At 33.3% G+C, this 19,842-nt stretch overlaps 1 protein-coding gene across 41 annotated transcripts in view; it reads left to right on the top strand.

Annotated features, from left to right (window-relative positions):
* The window catches only part of STPG2 (sperm tail PG-rich repeat containing 2), a 533,064-nt gene that overhangs the window by 228,833 nt on the left and 284,389 nt on the right, over window positions 1-19,842 (top strand). Inside the window, exon 12 of one of the 41 annotated variants that reach the window (XR_004811243.2) lies at window positions 18,819-18,921. The exons of 39 other annotated variants lie outside the window; for them this stretch is intronic. Coding sequence is in view for 1 of the 2 variants with exons in the window: in XM_025424065.3 (XP_025279850.1) it covers window positions 18,819-18,829 (11 nt within the window). In the remaining variant the exon portion in view is untranslated. Of the gene's footprint in view, window positions 1-18,818; window positions 19,036-19,842 lie in introns of those variants that run through there. One more of the 41 variants, XM_025424065.3, reaches the window with a different exon arrangement.

Genomic DNA, 19,842 nt, shown 5'->3' with positions numbered 1-19,842 from the left:
GGTGTTGGTAGTGATCTCTCCTTTCTCATTCATGATTTTATTAATTTGAGTCTTCTCTCTCTTCTTTTTAATAAGGCTGGCTAATGGTTTATCTATCTTATTAATTATTTCAAAGAACCAACTCCTGGTTCTGTTGATCTGTTCCACAGTTCTTCTGGTCTCGATTTTGTTGAGTTCTGCTCGAATCTTTAATAATTATCTTCTTCTGCTGGATGTAGGATCTATTTGCTGTTTTTTCTCTAGCTCCTTTAGGTGTAAGGTTAGCTTTTGTATTTTAGTTCTTTCCAATTTTTGAATGGATGCTTGTATTGTGATGTATTTCCCCCTCAGGACTGCTCTTGCTGCATCCCAAAGATTTTGAATGGTTGCATCTTCATTCTCATTAGTTTCCATGAATCTTTTTAATTCTTCCTTAATTTCTTGGTTGACCCTTTCATCTTTTAGCAGGATGGTCCTTAACTTCCACGTGTTTGAAGTCCTTCCAAACTTCTTGTTGTTATTTAGTTCTAATTTCAAGGCATTATGGTCTGAGAATATGCAGGGGACGATCCCAATCTTTTGGTATCGGTTCAGACCCGATTTGTGACCCAATATGTGGTCTATTCTGGAGAAAGTTCCATGTGCACTTGAGAAGAATGTGTATTCAGTTGTGTTTGGATGTAAAGTTCTGTAGATATCTGTGAAATCCATCTGGTCCAGTGTATCTTTTAAAGCTCTTTTTTCTTTGGAGATGTTGTGTTTAGAAGACATATCGAGTATAGAAAGCGCTAAATTGAAGTCACCAAGTATAAGTGTATTATTATCTAAGTATGTCTTCACTTTGGTTATTAATTGATTGATATATTTGGCAGCTCCCACATTCGGGGCATATATATTGAGATTGTTAAGTCCTCTTGTTGGATAGATCCTTTAAGTATGATATTTTGTCCCTCTTCATCTCTCACTACAGTCTTCGGGGTGAATTTTAGTTTATCTGATATAAGGATGGGTACCCCTGCTTTCTTTTGAGGACCATTTGAATGGTAAATGGTTCTCCAACCTTTTATTTTCAGGCTGTAGGTGTTCTTCAGTCTAAAATGAGTCTCTTGTAGGCAGCAAATAGATGGGTCCTGCTTTTTTATCCAGTCTGACACCCTGCGCCTTTTGATGGGGTTATTAAACCCATTTACGTTCAGAGTTACTATTGAAAGATATGAGTTTAGTGTCATGAAGATATGAGTTTAGTGTCATCAAGACTGTGTTTCAAAGTCATTTTCAGAAGCTCTGAAGCTCCTTAGATGTATAAAATCTTATTATAATATGAAACATATTTCTTCTTGTTGTCAAGCCAACACTAGCTTCTGAAAGAATTTATGTTAGGGGAATATCTTCATTATGAAGACTGTTAATATTTGGAAGTCAAAGACATAGTGACTGTCCAAGTCACTACACAATTGTAGAGTAGCCAGACAGCTTCTAAGGGAAAAGAGTTTATCACACTGGTTAAAGTAATAATCCATCAAGGTTGGTATCCCGAATCTAAAGGGTAACCTATAATTCAAAGAAATGATAGCAGAAATCCCTCATGTCTCTATAATAAATATATTAGGAAAAAAATGGATTTCTGAAGGTACTACCTGATACTGTGATGTGTAAATTTCATTTCCTCTGACATGTGCAGATATTGTAATAATTCAAATTGTTCATTCTTTTAGATTTTAATCTGCTAAGGTATATCATCCAAAACATGTCTTGAATATAGAGTCAATAAGGTGACTGAGGCCAATTCAATTAATATCCATCTTTCATTTTGGTAATTGAAAATTAACTTTCATTTGTCCTAATTCTTACACTGATCCAATCAAGGAAAAGATATTCAGGTGTGATATAATCAACTCTCTAAATAGATTCCTCATTTTTTATTGATTTTTACTTAGGCTAGGTTTTTTTTATTGATGAATATGACAAAGAATTCTTGATTATTTTTAATATAGACATAGTAATATGATTTTTCTGCTCTAAAATGAGAATAACTCATTTCTTTTTATAATTCTTAATTACATCTAACATTTGCTGAAAATACCATCTAACTTACTGTGTAAAGTCTTGTGATTTTTTAAGAAAATTATTGTCATATAATCAAAAGATACAGTGATAATAGTTATGTTGGTTATATTTCAATTTTTATACTATGTATAATACCATATCATATCTTAGAATTAAATTAAGAGAAAAGTATTTTTTCAAGAAGCAACAAGTGTTGGTGAGGGTGTAGACAAAGGGAATCTCTCTACTGTTGGTGGGAATGCAAACTGGTACAGCCACTCTGGAAAACAATAGGTGATTCCTCAAAAAGTATAAAAATAGAACTATGCTCTACCCTAGCAATTGCACTACTAGGTATTTACCGAAAGAATACAAACACTAATTCAAAGGGGTACATGCACCCTGATATTTATAGCAGCATTATTTGGCAATAGCCAAATTGTGGAAAGAGCCCAAATATCTATTGACTGATAAATGGACAAAGAATGAAATATCACTCAGCTGTAAAAAAGAAATGAAATCTTGCTGTTTGCAATGATGTGGATGGAACTAGAGATGATAATGATAAATGAGTTAGAGAAAGATAAATACCATATGATTTCACTCATTTGTGGAATTTAAGAAACAAAACAATCATAGGAGAAAAAAGAAAGATTCAACCTAAGAAACAGACCCATAATTATAGAGAACAAATTTATGGTTACCAGAGAGGAGGTGGGTGGGGAATGAGTTAAGTAGATGATAGGGAATAAGGATGGCACTTGTTGTGATGAGCAGTGGATGTTGTATGGAAGTGTTGAGGCACTAAGTTGTACACCTGAAACTAATATTATACTGTATGTTAACTAACTTGTTAACAAGTTATGTTAATATAAATAAAAACTCAAAAAAAGAAGTATTTTAATCCTATTGTCATTTAAGCATTGGTAATTTTATTTTATTTTTATACTAATGCAAAGGACCTTTTGGGGTTATGTTTAATTCTTTACAAGTCAGATAAAATTATTTTCTGTTGTTATGTGTTTATATACATATACACATAAGTGAAACTATAAAATTGAATCAATTTATAGAGTATGATAGGCAAATTCATTTCTTGAGTCATGACATTACTAACAATTCAGTGATTTCCCTTACAGAACTTAAAGAACATGTATATTGTTATCTTTCTACCTATAAATAGAATAATTGGCAAATTAAAATTGATTAACAGATATTTTACATTTGTAGTTAAAGTGTTAAGAACTGAGGTTGATAAATGATATATTATGAATTGTGAGTTTGGTTGATAAATGAATAATAGTCTTATGGGATTTATTAATTTATAGGGCATTCATTCAATCACTCAACATTTAATGGTGATTTATTTATTTAAAATTGTTTAGAACTTTTAATAGCATGAAAGTGGTTGTGTTTTACTCATAAATGAAGTCTTGTCTTTGCATATATTTAAGAGAGATAAAATGTATTTTCATTATCTAAATTAAAGAGGGAAATAGTATATTTGCATTAAGTATAATTTAGACCATTAAATGTTGTGTAACCAATGAAGACACTTTAGAAAAATTTAATGAAGAGATTATTAAATGAGGTGCATCACATTATAAAGCAATCTACTCTTATTGCACCAAATTTTAATTCATAGATATGTAAATGAGTTTGTGATTGATCCAGGTCAGGTAAAGTAAAATTTTTGTTAAGTGGAAAAATGCTTAAACATTACTTTATTATTCATAATGACCTGGTTTTGGACATTTAGAGAAGGGAAATACTCAGCAAATTTATAAAGAAAATGAATGAAAATATCAAGTGTGGAAAACTGGAGACTCTTATACAGTGTGGTGGAAATATAAGTTGGTATCAGTGATTCTCAAGCAGGCTGACATAATGTTTCAAATATATATGCCATTTAACCACCAAATCCTACTTCTGGGATTATCCTACAGAAATAATTAATGATATACCCCAAATTTAAGCTTTAAGGAAATTAATCAAAGAACACTAGTAATGAAAAGTTTACAATGTCTTAAATGAAAGGAAAATGGGGTTTAGTTAATTCTCATACATCAAGTGGATAGAGTTCTTTGAAAAAATATTAAGTGGTATATATATTTAAAACTGGCAAGAAGATTCATTTGATTTGATTAGTCATTTAACAAACATGCACTGAGGGTCTTTTTATGTATTCACCACTATTCCAGGGCCTTGAACTAAATATAAGCATTGTTGTTTCATAGAGCTTAATATGAGGTCTAATGGGCATTTAATGGATCAGATATTTAATTGAATAGAAAAAATAGATCAATAGATTGATAGATGAAAGTGAACAAGGAAAAAAAGCAAAGAAAGAAAAAAAAAGAATAAATGCCAGGTAGTTATAAATGCTATGAAGAGGAATAAGAGAGAGAAGGACGATTGGGAGTTCCGAGTGGGTTGAACATAGTTTCAAAGAATGTTATCAGAGAAGGCCTCATTGAAAAAATAATATGTAAGTAACCTACTTCGACTTGTTAAAGATTTTGTTTTACTTTCAGTTGTTTTAATTGGCTCCACTAGATGAATGTACATTGGTTTATAATAAGTAAAAATTAATTTAAGATTTTTAAATGAAGAAAAACAATTGAAGCTTAAAGCACAATTTTTATTAAAATCAAGTATTTAAATGAATGTAAGATTCCACAACATATGTGGTGTATAAGACAATATTTGAAGACTGAATGCAACAGGTACCGAGATTTACTTTATTTAGAAAATATAGATAATTTCTCATGAAAATAGCATTGTGATTTCTGCATCACATTCCCACAGCAATTTATTTCAGGAAACAAATGTAATCTATCTTAGAGTTTAATTGAACATATACCATGTAGGTAGTTTTGTTTACTTTTTCAATAAACATAAGTAATACCCTTGATATAAAAATCAGTGTAGTGTGAAAACTAATTATTTATTTTCTCAGTGGCTTGTAAAATTATGGCTTCAGAAATGCTATAGAGTTCATCAAAATGCAGTCTATCCCTCTTGCTAAGGACTGTTAACTTATTGCAATAAATACATAATTTTTGTTGTTTTTCTATAGCTAATGGAAGTGCTTTTGGGATGATAAAATGTAAGGTAATTCTGAGTATAGGCAAAAATAGATCAGATCAATTTTGAGGATTTGTTGATTCTGTGTTTATTAAAAATGATGGATGAGTGTCTCAGTTGGTTAGGTCTCCAACTCTTTATTTTGTCTGAGGTCATGATCTCAGGGTCATGAGATTAGGGTCCATGCTGGGTGTGGAGGCTACTTGAGCTTCTCTCTCTCTGTCTCCCTCTGCTCCTCCCCTTATTTCTCTCTGTCTAAAAACCAATGATGGAAATGTTATTTTTGAAAATGAACTAATTTTATTGGATTCACCTCAAATTTTGTTTCACTTGGCACTTAATCTGTATTTCAAGTAAATTCTCCTTACTTATGCATAATTTGAGAATGATCATATTTATCTTAAAGATTTTATTTATTTATTTATTTATTTATTTATTTATTTATTTATTTATTTGAAAGAGAGAGAGTGCACACAGGATTGGAGGGAGGGGCATTGAGAGAGAGGGAGAGAGAGAGAGGCAGACTCCCTGGTGAGCAGGGATCCTGATGGGGAACTGGATCCCAGGACCCTGAGATCTTGACCTGAGGCAAAGGCAGATGCTTAACCAACTGAGCTACCCAGGCATCCCTCATATTTATTAATAAGCATATATTACAGGCAAAATTATCCTATGCATAGTATATTGAGTTTGGGGTTATTTACTTTTTGGATACTAAGGAATTTTGAAAAGTATGGAAAAGGCTTTATTTGAAGAGAGAATAAGTATGCAGGGAGTAGGGGTAGGACAGGACTGGTACACAATATTTTACAACATAAATGATAAAAGTATCAAATTCTGATGTAGAGTTATAGCCTTAAAGTAGAAAATGGTGTGAAACTGTAAAGAATAATTGACAATATGTGTATTTTATTTTTTTTTTTTTTTTTTTTTTTTTTTTTTTTTTTTTAAATTTTTTTTTTTTTTTTTTTTTTATTTATGATAGTCACACAGGGAGAGAGAGAGAGAGGCAGAGACATAGGCAGAGGGAGAAGCAGGCTCCATGCACCGGGAGCCCGACGTGGGATTCGATCCCGGGTCTCCAGGATCGCGCCCTGGGCCAAAGGCAGGCGCCAAACCGCTGCGCCACCCAGGGATCCCGACAATATGTGTATTTTATATAAACAATATATAGAGGTGAGTTTATCTCAAACATTTTATGGGTATAGCTTTATATATTAGAGTGAATTATAAATTGATAAAACAAAGAGGCCACATATTTAAAAAATAATTATATTAGCTTGGAACTAAGAGGGATAGACACAGTATATAAAATAAAAAGAGGCCTTTGGACACTGAAATTTCTGTAGGTAGGAAGTTGGCTGAAAAACCACCTAGTTGCAAACATGCCTACTTTTGTGGAAAAAGAAGGATGACTTAAAAGAACAGAACCAGAAACCCACAGAATAGAGTCATGAATCAAATTGAACAACTCTTAGGAATTAGAACTGGGCCCTAATATAGGAACTGGCAGCATGTACTCTGCTGGATTTGAAATGCCATGAGCCTATGACTGCTATGTCCCTCCTGTTTTTCTCCCTTTGAATGTTGATAGCCTTTATCTTATTCTGTTCTATCATTAGTATAAGGATATCTGTGCGGAAGTAAGTTAAGGCCTTTAGATGGAGAGGAATGATATTCAAAGAGTTGTACAGAGGAACTAATACAGAGAAGTCTCATCCACATCTGAAGCAGAATTTATTGAGATTCTGACTTCAAGTTATGCCACAATAGGATGAAATTTGGGAGTTTTCAAAGTATTTTACGTATGGGATGTGAAATGTAGCCAGAGAATGGACTGTGGAAGATTGTGTTTCCAAAGTTTTTGCCACAATATATTTCATCCTACATGTTCTTCACATAGTGCAGAGTTGACAGTGCTCTCATTGAGTACTGGAGTTTATTTCCAGATCCCTGGTGGACCTTTGATATTGCTCCTATAGAGTGTAGCAAAGGGTTGCTATGTGACTGCTGAGGCTAAATCATAAAAACTTCATGCACTTCTGGATGGTCCCCTCAGAATAACTACTCTTGAAACTAGCCATCCTGCCAGTATAAAACCAAGCGGCCAGGGAAAGGTTCATGAAAAGGAAATGAGGCCCCCAGGCCTAGCTTACAGCCAACAGTCAGCATGGACTAGCCAGCGTTATGAGTGTAAGTGGAAGCAGAACCTCCAGTCCCCAGTCAGGCTGCCCCAGCTGACACGCTGTGCTGCTGAGATGAACTTTTTCCTCTACGTCATGACTAACGATAATTTTGAAATTTTTTATTCATGAGAGACAGAGAGAGGCAGAGACATAGGCAGAGGGAGAAGCAGGTTCCCTGCGGGGAGCCCAATGCAGGAGTTGATCCTGGGACCCCATGATCATACCCTCAGCCAAAGGCAGACACTCAGCCCTGAGCCCCCCAAAGTTCAGATTTTTAAGCAAAATAAATGATTATGTTGTTTTAAGCCACTAGTTTTGAGGGGTAGATTTTTATGCAGCAATAGATAATCAGAACAATTTCTAAGCAGAGAAGGGAGACAAAAGAAGGCAGATAAAGTTAGTACTAAGTAAAAGTCTCAAAGGTGATGTAGTCCAAAGAATAGGAAGTTGAAATTCTATGTAATTACTAAAGTGAAGATGTATTCATGCCTACAATTGAAGTTGAATTAAGAGTGAGGTTAACTCCAGGATTAGAAAGGGTATTAACAATAATATTAAACTATCTTAGAAATATTTGATAGGGTAACTAATAAGATGATCCATGTTCTGAAATCCTCTAAGAAGGTGGGAGAGAACATTAGAGTTGGGTATATAATAGCCACACAGAGGAAAATAGCTCAATTTAGATTATTAATGATGAAAATAGATGTATTTGAGTGAAAGTTTCAGGTTTTCAAAGCATTTCACATATATTACTGGATTATTACAACTAGCTTAGGGTTAATGATCACTGTCCTTATTTATATGGGAGAAAACTGAAAGGTAATTAAAAGAAAAGAAAATTTGCTTATACTAACACAAAAAATAGTATAAACAAGAATAAGATCAAGATGGTTCACTTTTCTGTTAATTCTTTATAAAAAATACATTTTGAGCACATACTATTTTTCAGACTGTGCTATAAAAAATGGAGTAATACTCAATCCTTGTCCTCAAATCTCGAATATCTAGCAAGGGAGAAAAATATCCACAGATAATTATAATAAAATTCCACTATTAGTGGTCCCTATATTACAGTTGTTTCCAAAATCATATATAAATTTATTGGCAAATGGATGAGCAGGTCTTTTAAAAAAATTTTACTGAAATATATTTGACATATGTTAGTTTAAGGTTACAACATAAGGTTGATTTGATACTTTTATATATGCTTTATAATAGCTATTGTAGCATTAGGTCCCACCTTTATCAGGTCATATAATCACTTCTTTTTTTGTGATGGGAATTAGTTAAGATCTAGTCACTAAGCAAGCTTGATGCTTATAATACAATATTGTTGCCTATAATAATTATGCTGTGCATTATATCTCCAGGACTTATTCATCTACTGGTTGTAAGTTTGGACTCATAAACAACACCACTCCTGTCCCCCAGTCTCCAGCCCCTGGCAATCATCATTTTATTCTCAGTTTTTATAAGTTCAGCTTTTTTTTTTTTTTTTAGATTCCACATACAAGTGATATCATAAGGTATTTATCTTTCTCTTTTTCACTTACCTCAGTATAATGTCTTTATGGTCCAATCCTGCAAATGGCAGGATTTCCTTCTTTCTCATGGCTAAAAAATATTCCATGTCTATATCTACCACATCTTCTTTATGCATTCATCTGTTGATGGGCACTTAGGTTTCCATATCTTTGTTCTTTTGAATAATGCTACAATAAACATGGGAATGCAGATATCTCCTTGATAGAGGAACAGTTGTTAATATAAATTTTTTAAACTCAGAAAGTAAGGTTACAAAGCATAGTTTATAGTATATTGGTAAGCTAAGAAGGTATACATTTATCTATCCATTCACTGGTTGAAGGACATTTAGGTTGTTTCCAAATTTTGACTATTATAAATAATGCTGCTATGAACATCCATGTGCAAGTCTTCCTGTAGATATATTTTAATCTCTCTTGGGCAATTACACAGGAGTAGAATTGCTAGTTAGGCTAGTAGTTTTATCTTTAATTTTTTGAGGAACTTTTAAATTGTTTTTCAAAGTGGTTTTACCTTTTTTTTTTTTTTTTTTTTAACTTCCAAGGTTCCTTTATTTGTTTTGAAAACAACCTCCATTCTTTACTTCTCAATTTAGTCTTGGCTTAGTGACAAAAAAGGCTTTTCTCTCTGTCCTCTTTTGTAAGAAAGGGAACAACATAAACACTCCCCATGAGATCTCTCTCCCCAGATTCCACTGAAGGGCAGATGGGGCCAGGACTGAAACTGGAACAGCACGGAGAACATGTAGGATCTGTCTCTGATCCCCACTTGGCTTACAATCCCTTCCTCCATCCTTCCTGAGACATCTGCTCCTGTCCGGAGGGCTCTGGCTTCAACTTCCGGTTCAGAGCATCTATAGTAGCTACAATATTAACTACAACAATTATGACAAATCATGTGAATTTATAATTACATATAAATTTGTAGTAGTTCAAAGCACAATATCTTTTAAAATCTTTATATTTCATCTGTCAAAAGAATATTAAAAATAACATTTTGTTTATTAAATTTTATGGTAAAACTTGAAAGAGAAAATAACTGTTTTATAAATATATACATTTATACAATTGACCCTTGCACAATGCAGGGATTAGGGGCACCCACCCTATTTGCGGTTAAAAGTACATAAATTTGATTCCCTCCCCACCAACTGAACTACTGATAGTTTACTGTTGACAGAAAGCCATACTGATAAGACTGTTAACACATATTTTGTATATTGTATGTATCATATACTACATTCTTACAATAAAGTAAGCTAGAGAAAGATGTTATTAAATAGAGAAAATACCTTTATAGTCCTGTATTGCAAGATTTCCACGTATAAGTGAACCCACACAATTCAAACATGCATTGTTCAAAGGTCAACTATATAATTCTTGGTAGATATAATTCATTAGGAAGACTTTTTTGTTTTTTGTTTTTTGTTTTGGTACTGACCTTCAAATCTGAATGAAGCTTATCAAATTAAGTTTTAGCAGGATTCCTGGCTGGCTCAGTGAGTAGAGTATGTGATTCTTGATCTTGGAGTCGTAAGTTCAAGTCCCACATTGGGAGTGGAGCCTACAAAACATACACACACATAAACACACACACACACACACACACACACACACATTAAGTCTTAGCTAAAACATTGGAAAGTTTTGGGAAGTATAAGAAAAATTCAAATAGACTTGACTTTTAATAGAGGAAGTTGGTTCAACAGGAGGCTACTTATTGCTGGAGTTATGCAAGCATAAGCTGGATGATTTCTCTACTCAGAATGCTTTGGGATAGATTTCTGTGGAGAATGGGAAGCTGGGCTTGAAAACCTTAAAGCCTTCTACTCATTCTCACCCTGGTAGTCTAATAATTCTCTAGGTAATAAGGAGGCAGCCAATATAGAAATGCAATAATGTAAATTGTAATATGACTATAATGAGATAATTTATTCTATTTATGAAGGGAATTTTGATTTATAGAGAATAATATAAGGACAAATGATACTGTATCTGCTCATTATTCCAAATTTCAGGAATGTTTTCCTGAAGAAATCATCACTAACTTTTTTGTTTTTTTGTTTTTTTAGATTCTCCATGTAAATGATAACACACAGTATTTGTTTTTCTCTGTCTGACTTGTTTCACTTAGCATAATGCCTTCAATGTTGTTGCAGATGATAGGATTTTCTGTTTTTTTAAAATAGCTGAATAATATTCCATTGCACTTTTACCTTCTTTATCTATTCATCCATTCATGGCTACCTACTTAGGTTGTATCTAGGTATGCTTTTCTGTATATTTATCCTGAGAGATTTATATAGTGCTTCTTGAGTTTGTGCCTTGATGTCTTTTTTTTTCGTTTAGTTTAGAAAGTTCTTTCATTAAATATTCAAATATTACATTTTTTAAAACTCTTCTTTCTTTCTTTCCTTCTCTTTTATCTCATTCCTCCTCCTCTTCTTGGTCCTTCTTTTCAGCTCCAACTAAACATACCTTTTTTTGTTTTCTTTTATAATCTCTTCTTCATTTCCCATCCTTCCCGCCCCCCCCCCCATGAATCATGTAGGTATTTTATTTAATCTTCTCTTCCAGTTCATTGATTCTTTCTTCTGTGTATAATCTGCTTTTGTAAACAATCTCATAAATTCTTTTTTTTAAAGATTTTATTTATTTATGATAGACATAGAGACAGAGAGAGAGAGAGAGAGAGAGAGAGAGGCAGAGACACAGGCAGAGGGAGAAGCAGGCTCCATGCTAGGAGCCCGACGTGGGACTTGATCCCAGGTCTCCAGGATCGCTCCCTGGGCCAAAGGCAGGCGCTAAACCGCTGAGCCACCCAGGGATCCCCCAACAATCTCATAAATTCTTAATTTTAGTTATTATATTTTTACTTACACAGTTTGCAGTATGGCTCTGAATGATCAGTATTTTGAGGCAGTCTATTGGGATTCTATGGGCTGCTCATAACGCTTTTCATGCACAAAGCATTTAAAAATTGTTTTTCAGATTGGTACATAAAGGAAGTAGAACAAACATATTCTTTGCTCCCAGGAATTTAAAAGCAAAAATGGAAAATACTTAGGCAGAAGGAAATATAAAAAATGTATCAAAAATTTACATATTATTTTTAAAAATAAGCCAATAAATATATTAAATGAGTTAATATATGAGCGTGAAAGTCCAGGATTCATAAATGTTTGAGTTATATTATTTTCTTCAAATAAGGAAGGTTATAAAAGCTAAATACAGTATTATCTATATTATAGAAAGACATCGGAAACAAACGGTTGGCTAATGATAGACTATTTGACATAATACACAAGTCCATGGAATATTATTTGATGATGAAAAATCATAGCATATTCTACTACAGTGAATGTTTCTTTAGTGTGATTTAGCTCATATCATATGTTATTTAAGAATAGGGCAAGAAATCAGTAAAAGTCATAAATTGTCTTGATTCATATGCAGTTATATCTTAAGGCAACAAGTATATCAAAATTTCTTATGATTAGAGAGAAAGACTTAACAATATATGAAGAATTTAAGGAAAATAAGCCAAAATTTACGCAGTTGTGCCTTCTTAGTGCTCACTGTCACTGATGTTACACTTTTCACCATGTTAAGATTTTGAGAAAGCTAAAAGAACAGGTAAAGAGGTTACAAAGACATTTTTCTTTGTATTAAAAAACCAAACCACATATCCCTTCACAAAACAAATCTCCTCCCTGCCCCGGAAAACAAAATGAAACTTCAAAACAAAAATTCCTGATTCATGAATTCTTTACCTCAGGTCAGATTTTTATTCTTATTTTTGTTGTTGTTGTTGTTGTTGTTATTTCAGATTTGTTATTGATGGAACTTGTTTTTATCAAGAGTGAATGCCCTCAAGAACCTAATACTTGAGAAAGAAAGAAGCATGATCTCTAGAGTTAGTTAAAGGCTATGAAGGATAGGATGACACTGTCCTCTTTTTAATGGTTTGGAACACTATCGGTTAGTACACAGGTCTCTAAGTGCTTTGTATATGGTAAAATACACATAACAAAATTGATCATCTTAACCATTTTTAAAATTTTATTTATTTTTCAAATTTTATTCATTTTAGAGGGAGTGAGAGAGAACATGTCAGCAGGGGGAGGATTGGGAGGGGGAGAGAGAAAGAGAGAGAGAGAGAGAGAGAGAGAGAGAGAGAGAGAGAGAGAGAGAGAGAAGTAGACTCTGTACGTGTACTTGTGCTACAGTATGGAGCCTGACTCAGGGCTTGATCTCAGGACCCTGAGATCATGACCTGAACTCAAAACAAGAGTTAGATGCTTAACCAACTAAACTTACCCAGGTGCCTCATTAACCATTTTTTAAAAAATTTATTTATTTGAGAGAGAGAAAGAGAGCATGAGTGGGAAAGGGAGAGGGAGAGGGAATTTCAAGCCGACTCTACATGGGGCATGGAGCTGGATGTGGGGTTTCATCCCACAACCCTGAAATCATGACCTGAGGTGAAACCAAAAGTCTGAGCCTTAACTGACTGTGCCACCCAGGCACCCTGATCATCTTAACCATTTTTAAATGTGCAGTTTAGTGGTATTAAGTACATTCATGTGTTCTGCAACCATTACCACCATCCATACTCAGAACTCTTTTTATCTTGTAAACTGAAACTCTTTACTCATTAAACAGTAACTCCTGGGTAGCCTGGGTGGCTCAGCGGTTTAGCACTGCCTTCGGTCCAGGGTGTGATCCAAGTCCCGCGTCAGGCTCCCTGCATGGAGACTGCTTCTCCCTCTGCCTGTGTCTCTGCTTCTCTCTCTCTCTCTCTCTCTCTCTCTCTCTCTCTCTCTCTCTGTCTTAAATAAATAAATAAATAAATAATCTTTAAAACACAACAACAACAAAAAAGAAACACACCCCAAAACAGTAACTCCTTATTACCTCTCCTTACCGCCAGCCCCTACAAGCCTCGGAATAGATGAAGTGCCCACCATGCTGTGGGGAATGTAAAAAAGAATGAGACAGTTTTCACACTGCCTTCCTTAGTATATACTATGAGGAAGTGACTCTTAAGAGAGAAAGAAAAAGAAATTGGGATGGTGGTTAATATGAGCTTTCTTGTGTTACAATTTTAATTCTGAGTAACACTCAGCTCTGTCACTGGCCAACCTACTACTCTAGATTCATGGTTGGTTACATATTCACTATAGTTTCTATATTTGTTGTTTGAGAGAAATCTAAATAAGAGGCACAGGTTGTGCTAGTCTTTGAAATACCACTTCAATATGATAGGGTTTTATTGACAACAATGTGTTATTAACAGTAGGATAGGGCGAGAATTATAGGAAGAAAGGATGGAAAGATGGGAAGGGAAGGAGGAAGATAGATTTTCTTGACCTAGTTGATGGTAGTAAAGGGTAGAAATATGTGTGTTGGAGAGGGGAGGTTTCTTATAAGCCCAGGGAATATAATCACAGAAATTAGGAGAGTTAAAGGATAAAATATTATTAACTAAATAATGAGAAGGCAAGATTAAGGGAATAAAGGGAGATAGGAAAACTGAAGATTATGATATTCTTGAAGTGGTTCTACTTTTTATATATAATTATAATCTTTGTGGTCAGAAATTATGATTTTGTAACTGTTAATTTTATACACAATGAATTAGAAAACGTAGTATCTACTTTAAATGTAATCATTTCCATGTAGGATAATGTTGCCATTGAATAAATGAAAAATATGTTTCAGTCAGATATAATATTCTTTTCAAGCAAGCCATGTCTACTTTTGTAGAGTCATTCCTCTTTGGAAATGCTATACAACTGTTCTAAATTAAATTAGAATTCAGGTACTTGGAACACAGAAAGACAACTCTTTTTATAATAGAAAATATAATAAAAATTTTTAAATAGTTCAATATAGGATAATTATATAAAGTTATATAAAGTGTGTCTAGATAATGCTGTAAATTTATTAAAATTCAACACTATGTTATGATAGTTTTATATGGTAGCTTTACAGAAAGATTATATTATCCAATTTGTTATACTTCTTATAACTGCATTTCAATTAAAACACTTAGCAATTTCCTTGTTCTTTTTGAAATATTTTGAAACCCATTAGTGTGTCAGTGACTTGGCACTGCTCTCTAATTGCAATAGATATCAAGTGATAAAAATTGATTTTTTTGTACCTTACTTTGAAGAGTCAGCATTGGTTACCTGAATATATTATAATTCCTTTAAAATATTAATCCATGTTGCTTAAAGTTTTCATTTCTGAGTTTGGGATTAGATGTGCAGTTTTTTTTCACTAAAGAATGATTTGTATTGTATTGAAATATGGAATTCTAAGAAATGTTATAATATTAAAAATCTGTTTTAAAAATCTACCTTTTATACATAAAGCTAAATTATACCAACATAGGTTCAGTGTATCCACATTTACCCATTTTGAGTATCATATAATTTTTATTTTAAATATATTAAAGTAATAATGAAAATAACAAATTTATATTTCCAGGAAACAATGAAACCTTAAATCTTGTGGCTTTACCTACTAATAAAAAATTACTACATTAAAAATATTATAGAAAAGTACACAGATTATTAGTTTATATCTCAGTGCATTTTTATAAATTGAACTGGCCATGTAACCATTATCAAATGAAGAAACAGAACATTAAAAACATCCTTAACCCCTCCCCTAACTCTCTCCTAGTCATTAATCATTATTCTGGCTTCTGTCACCATTGCTTTATTTTCACTATTTTCAACTTGTGTAAATTGAGTAATAAGGTTATTTTGTGTATACCTTCTTTCATTCAACCTTATGATTTATGGCCTATAAACTATATTGTCTCAGGTGACAATCATTAGTTCATTCTCAACATAGGAATGTGTCATAAGGGCTCCTGGGTGGCTCAGTCAGTTATGCATCTGACTCTTGGTTTCAGCTTAGGTCATGGTCTCATGGGTTAAGGGAATGAGCCCTGGATAAGGCACCACACTCAAAGGGGAGTCTTTTTTTTTTTTTTTTTTCTTTAAGATTTTATTTATTCCTGAGAGACACAGAGAGAGACACAGAGACATAGGCAGACAGAGAGATGCAGGCTCCATGCAGGAAGCCCGATGTGGGACTCAATTCCAGGAATCCGAGATCATGCCGCAGATGCTCAACCACTGAGCCACCCGAGCTTCCTGTCAATGGGGGGGTCTTCTTGGTATTATCTCCCTCTTCCTCTGTTTCTCCCTGCTGTCTTCTGTGCTCTTTCTTTCTCTCTCTCTCTCACTCTTTCTAAAATAAAATAAATATTTTTAAAAAGAACATATTACAATTTCTTTATCCATCTTAACTCATCTTACTACTGATGGAAATTTGGGTTGTTTCCAATTTAGTGCTTTTATGAGTACTGTTAATAGTGAATATTGTACATATATTTTTGGTGCATATAAATATACATTTCTCTTCATTTATATACCTAGGAGTGGAGTTTATGGGTCATAGTATCTGATGGATGTTCAGTTTTAATAGGTCTTGCCCAACAGTCTTTCCAAGTGGATATAATGACTTACAGTCCCACCAGTAATGTATGAGAGTTGCAATTGTTTCCCTATCTCACCAACCTGTGGTGTTGTCAGTCTTTTTCATTTTACCCTTTCTGGTTTTGGAGTATTTCATTGATGCTTTATTATTTATTTTTATGATGACTAATGAAATTTAATACTTTTCATATGTTCTTTGGTCATTTGGATTTTTTTTTTGAGCATGCCTTCCCATGTCTCTTTTCTATTTATCTATTAGATTATTTTTATTATTGATTAGTAGTTCTTAATATATTATGGTTATATTTGGTAGTTATACACAGTGTAAATACTCTCACTTTATCTCATCACTTAGGCATTTTATTATCTTATCACAATAAGAATTAGGATGATTACAGTACAATTTTATATATATGTATATTACATATGCACATATATACATACATATATATATATATGTTTTTATTTAAATTCCAGTTAGTTAACATACAGTGTAATGTTAGTTTCAGGTGTACAATTTAGCAGTTCAACACTTACATGGCACACCTGGTGCTCATCATGACAAGTGCCCTCCTTAATCCCCATCATCTAACTAACCCATTCCCCCTACACATCTCACCTTTGGTAACCATCAGTTTGTTCTCTATAGTTTACAGTCTGCCTTTTGGTTTTCCTCTCTCTTCCTCTTTGGAAGTTACTCATTATTGCTGTAATGCCTTTAGACTAGTTGAATTTTATGATATATACATTTCACACAATTAGCAAAGTAATCTTTCTATAAATGTAGCAGTATGAATTTATGAATTTAGTTTTAGTTCTAAAGGTTACTATCGATAAACAAACTTGTAGATTTGATACACATGTCTATATTTTTTTAAAGGTTTTTAAAAAATTTTTATTTATTTATGATAGTCACAGAGAGAGAGAGAGAGGGGCAGAGACATAGGCAGAGGGAGAAGCAGGCTCCATGCACCGGTAGCCCGATGTGGGATTCGATCCTGGGTCTCCAGGATCGCGCCCTGGGCCAAAGGCAGGTGCTAAACCGCTGCGCCACCCAGGGATCCCCCACATGTCTATATTTTAAGAAGGAATTCACACAAGTATTTTAAGGTGCAAAATAAGTGTATTTGCCCATAAAAGAGAATAGGTTGCTGTTTATTGAGAACTTCTTGCAGAAATACTTTTTTGTATGATTACTATCTTGATAATGTCACAGCAGTTCTTTTTATGTGATTCATAATCATGATAGTAGTAGAGGCATTGAAGTTTGACTAATCTTTCTTAATTGACTATAGTAAGAAAAAATAAGATTGCATATTAGTAAAAAAAATTAGAAAGAAAACTATCAACTTGAGATTCAATGTGATATAAACTATATTTCATAGAGATTATATGTATTCTAAAGTGTCTTTGACTTTGACAACTTTAAAATTGCATTCAGTACTGGGCAGAAAAATGGAGGTACATAAAATCATAACATCAGTGTAGTGTATGAAGTAGAGATAATAGTTGTACTCTTAGCCATTTTATTTTGCTATAAATGAAATTCATTGTTCAGCATGACCTTCTGAACTGTGTTTTCCAGTCAAGTTATTTTGTAAAGATTAAATTAAATTCATTGCAGGGTACATGCTTTCAGAGATTGTAACAATTCCTCTCTGTTTGAACTATACTGTGAATTTTTTTAGTGTAGGAAAAAGTTCAGAGAGACAGTTTTCCATCTCACTGCACTTTTTAGAATGGTTCTCATATCTCAACCACAAGGTTTTATTAAATACAAATTGAAGTGAACTTATGTCAGTAAGAAATAATGAAAACACACCTTCAGTGGTCTGCTTTGCCTTTTCAGAGTACAAGCATAAATTGTACTTCAGGTTACTTAGAGATTATGCAAAAGCGTGGTTGAATTTTAGTAACTGTTCTATTTAGAATATTATGAATGCTAAACAACTAATTGTTATAAATTATAGGTTCAGTAGACAGAATAATGCTTTCTCACCTCGCCCTCCTTCAGGATGCCTATGCCTTAATCTCCAGAACCTGTGAATATATGTTAATGTTATGTGGCAAATGGATTTTACAGATGGAATTAAAGGATGTTCATCAGGTTACCTTAAATTAGGGAGAGTATCTTGTATTAATTCTGGTGAGCTGGATCTAATCACATTGGCCCTTAAAATCGGAAAAAGAAAGCAGAAGTGTCAGTGAGAGATGCAACAGAGAAAGAGGAAGAGGAGTGAGTTAAAATGTGAGAAGGTTTCTACTTTTCCCTGCTGGCACTGAGATGGAAGATGGAGGATTTGATGGCTCAGGAAACTGAGAATACATGCAGGCTCAGGAAGCTGAGAATGACCTGTAGATACCAGCCAGCAAGGAAATGGGGGCTCTTACATCTGTATGGAACTGATTTCTGGCAAAAATCTGAATGTTTTTTGAAACACATTCTCCTCTAGAGACTTCATAAAGGAATGCATGTCTGCAGACACTTTCATCTTGGCCTTGTGAGAGAGAAGCAAGAAATAATCCAAGCTCACCAGACTTCTGATCTAAAGAACTGTGAGATAATATTTTTGTATTATTTTAAGCCACCAAATCTGTGGTAACTTCTTCAACAATAGAAAACTAATAAAATTGGCAATATTTTTATTCTAAAATAAGAGACCTCTTCTAGAAATCTCATCATATAAAATAAATTGAAGTGATAAAGAAAATATCGTATACTCTTTCTGAATTTTATCCCTGCATCCCTTTCTATTTCTTTACATTCATTATGTTTGTAACTTTTCCTTTCTTTTTTAAAACAATGACTGGTGGAAAAAAAGTGAATAATCTAGGATGTGTGGTGAATTTGTAAATACTGAAAACTCTATTTAAAAAATCAAACAAAGAATTATCCAAAAAAGAAATCAAGAAAACAATCTCATTTACAATAGCATAGAAAATGATAAAATACTTAGGAATTAACTTAACCAAAAATGTGTACACTGAAAACTATGAGACACTGATGAAAGAATTGAAGAAAACAAAAATAAGTGGAACGAGATGATGTTTTCCTGGATTCAAAGTATTAATATTGTACAAATGTCCATACTACCCAAAGGTAATATATAGATAGTATAATTATAGTATTATCTATAATTCATTGCAACCTCTATCAAAATTTCAATGACATTTTCACAGAAATAGAGAAAAACAATTTTAAAATTCATATGAACCTCCCTCTCCCCAAAAAAGATCCTGAATAGCCAAAGTATTTGTGAGAAAGAACAAAACTGGAGTTTTTCAGGTCTCTTAACTATTACAAAGCTATAGTAATTAAAAGAGTATGGTACTGGCATGAAAACAGACAACATGACATTTTCACAGAAATAGAGAAAAACAATTTTAAAATTCATATGAACCCCCCTCTCCCCAAAAAAGATCCTGAATAGCCAAAGTATTTGTAAGAAAGAACAAAACTGGAGGTTTCCTGGTCTC

This window comes from Canis lupus, chromosome 32 (assembly GCF_003254725.2).
Source record: "Canis lupus dingo isolate Sandy chromosome 32, ASM325472v2, whole genome shotgun sequence".
NCBI lineage: Eukaryota > Metazoa > Chordata > Mammalia > Carnivora > Canidae > Canis > Canis lupus.
Note: the sequence above shows the minus strand (reverse complement) of the source record. Positions and strands in the feature narration are given on the sequence as shown.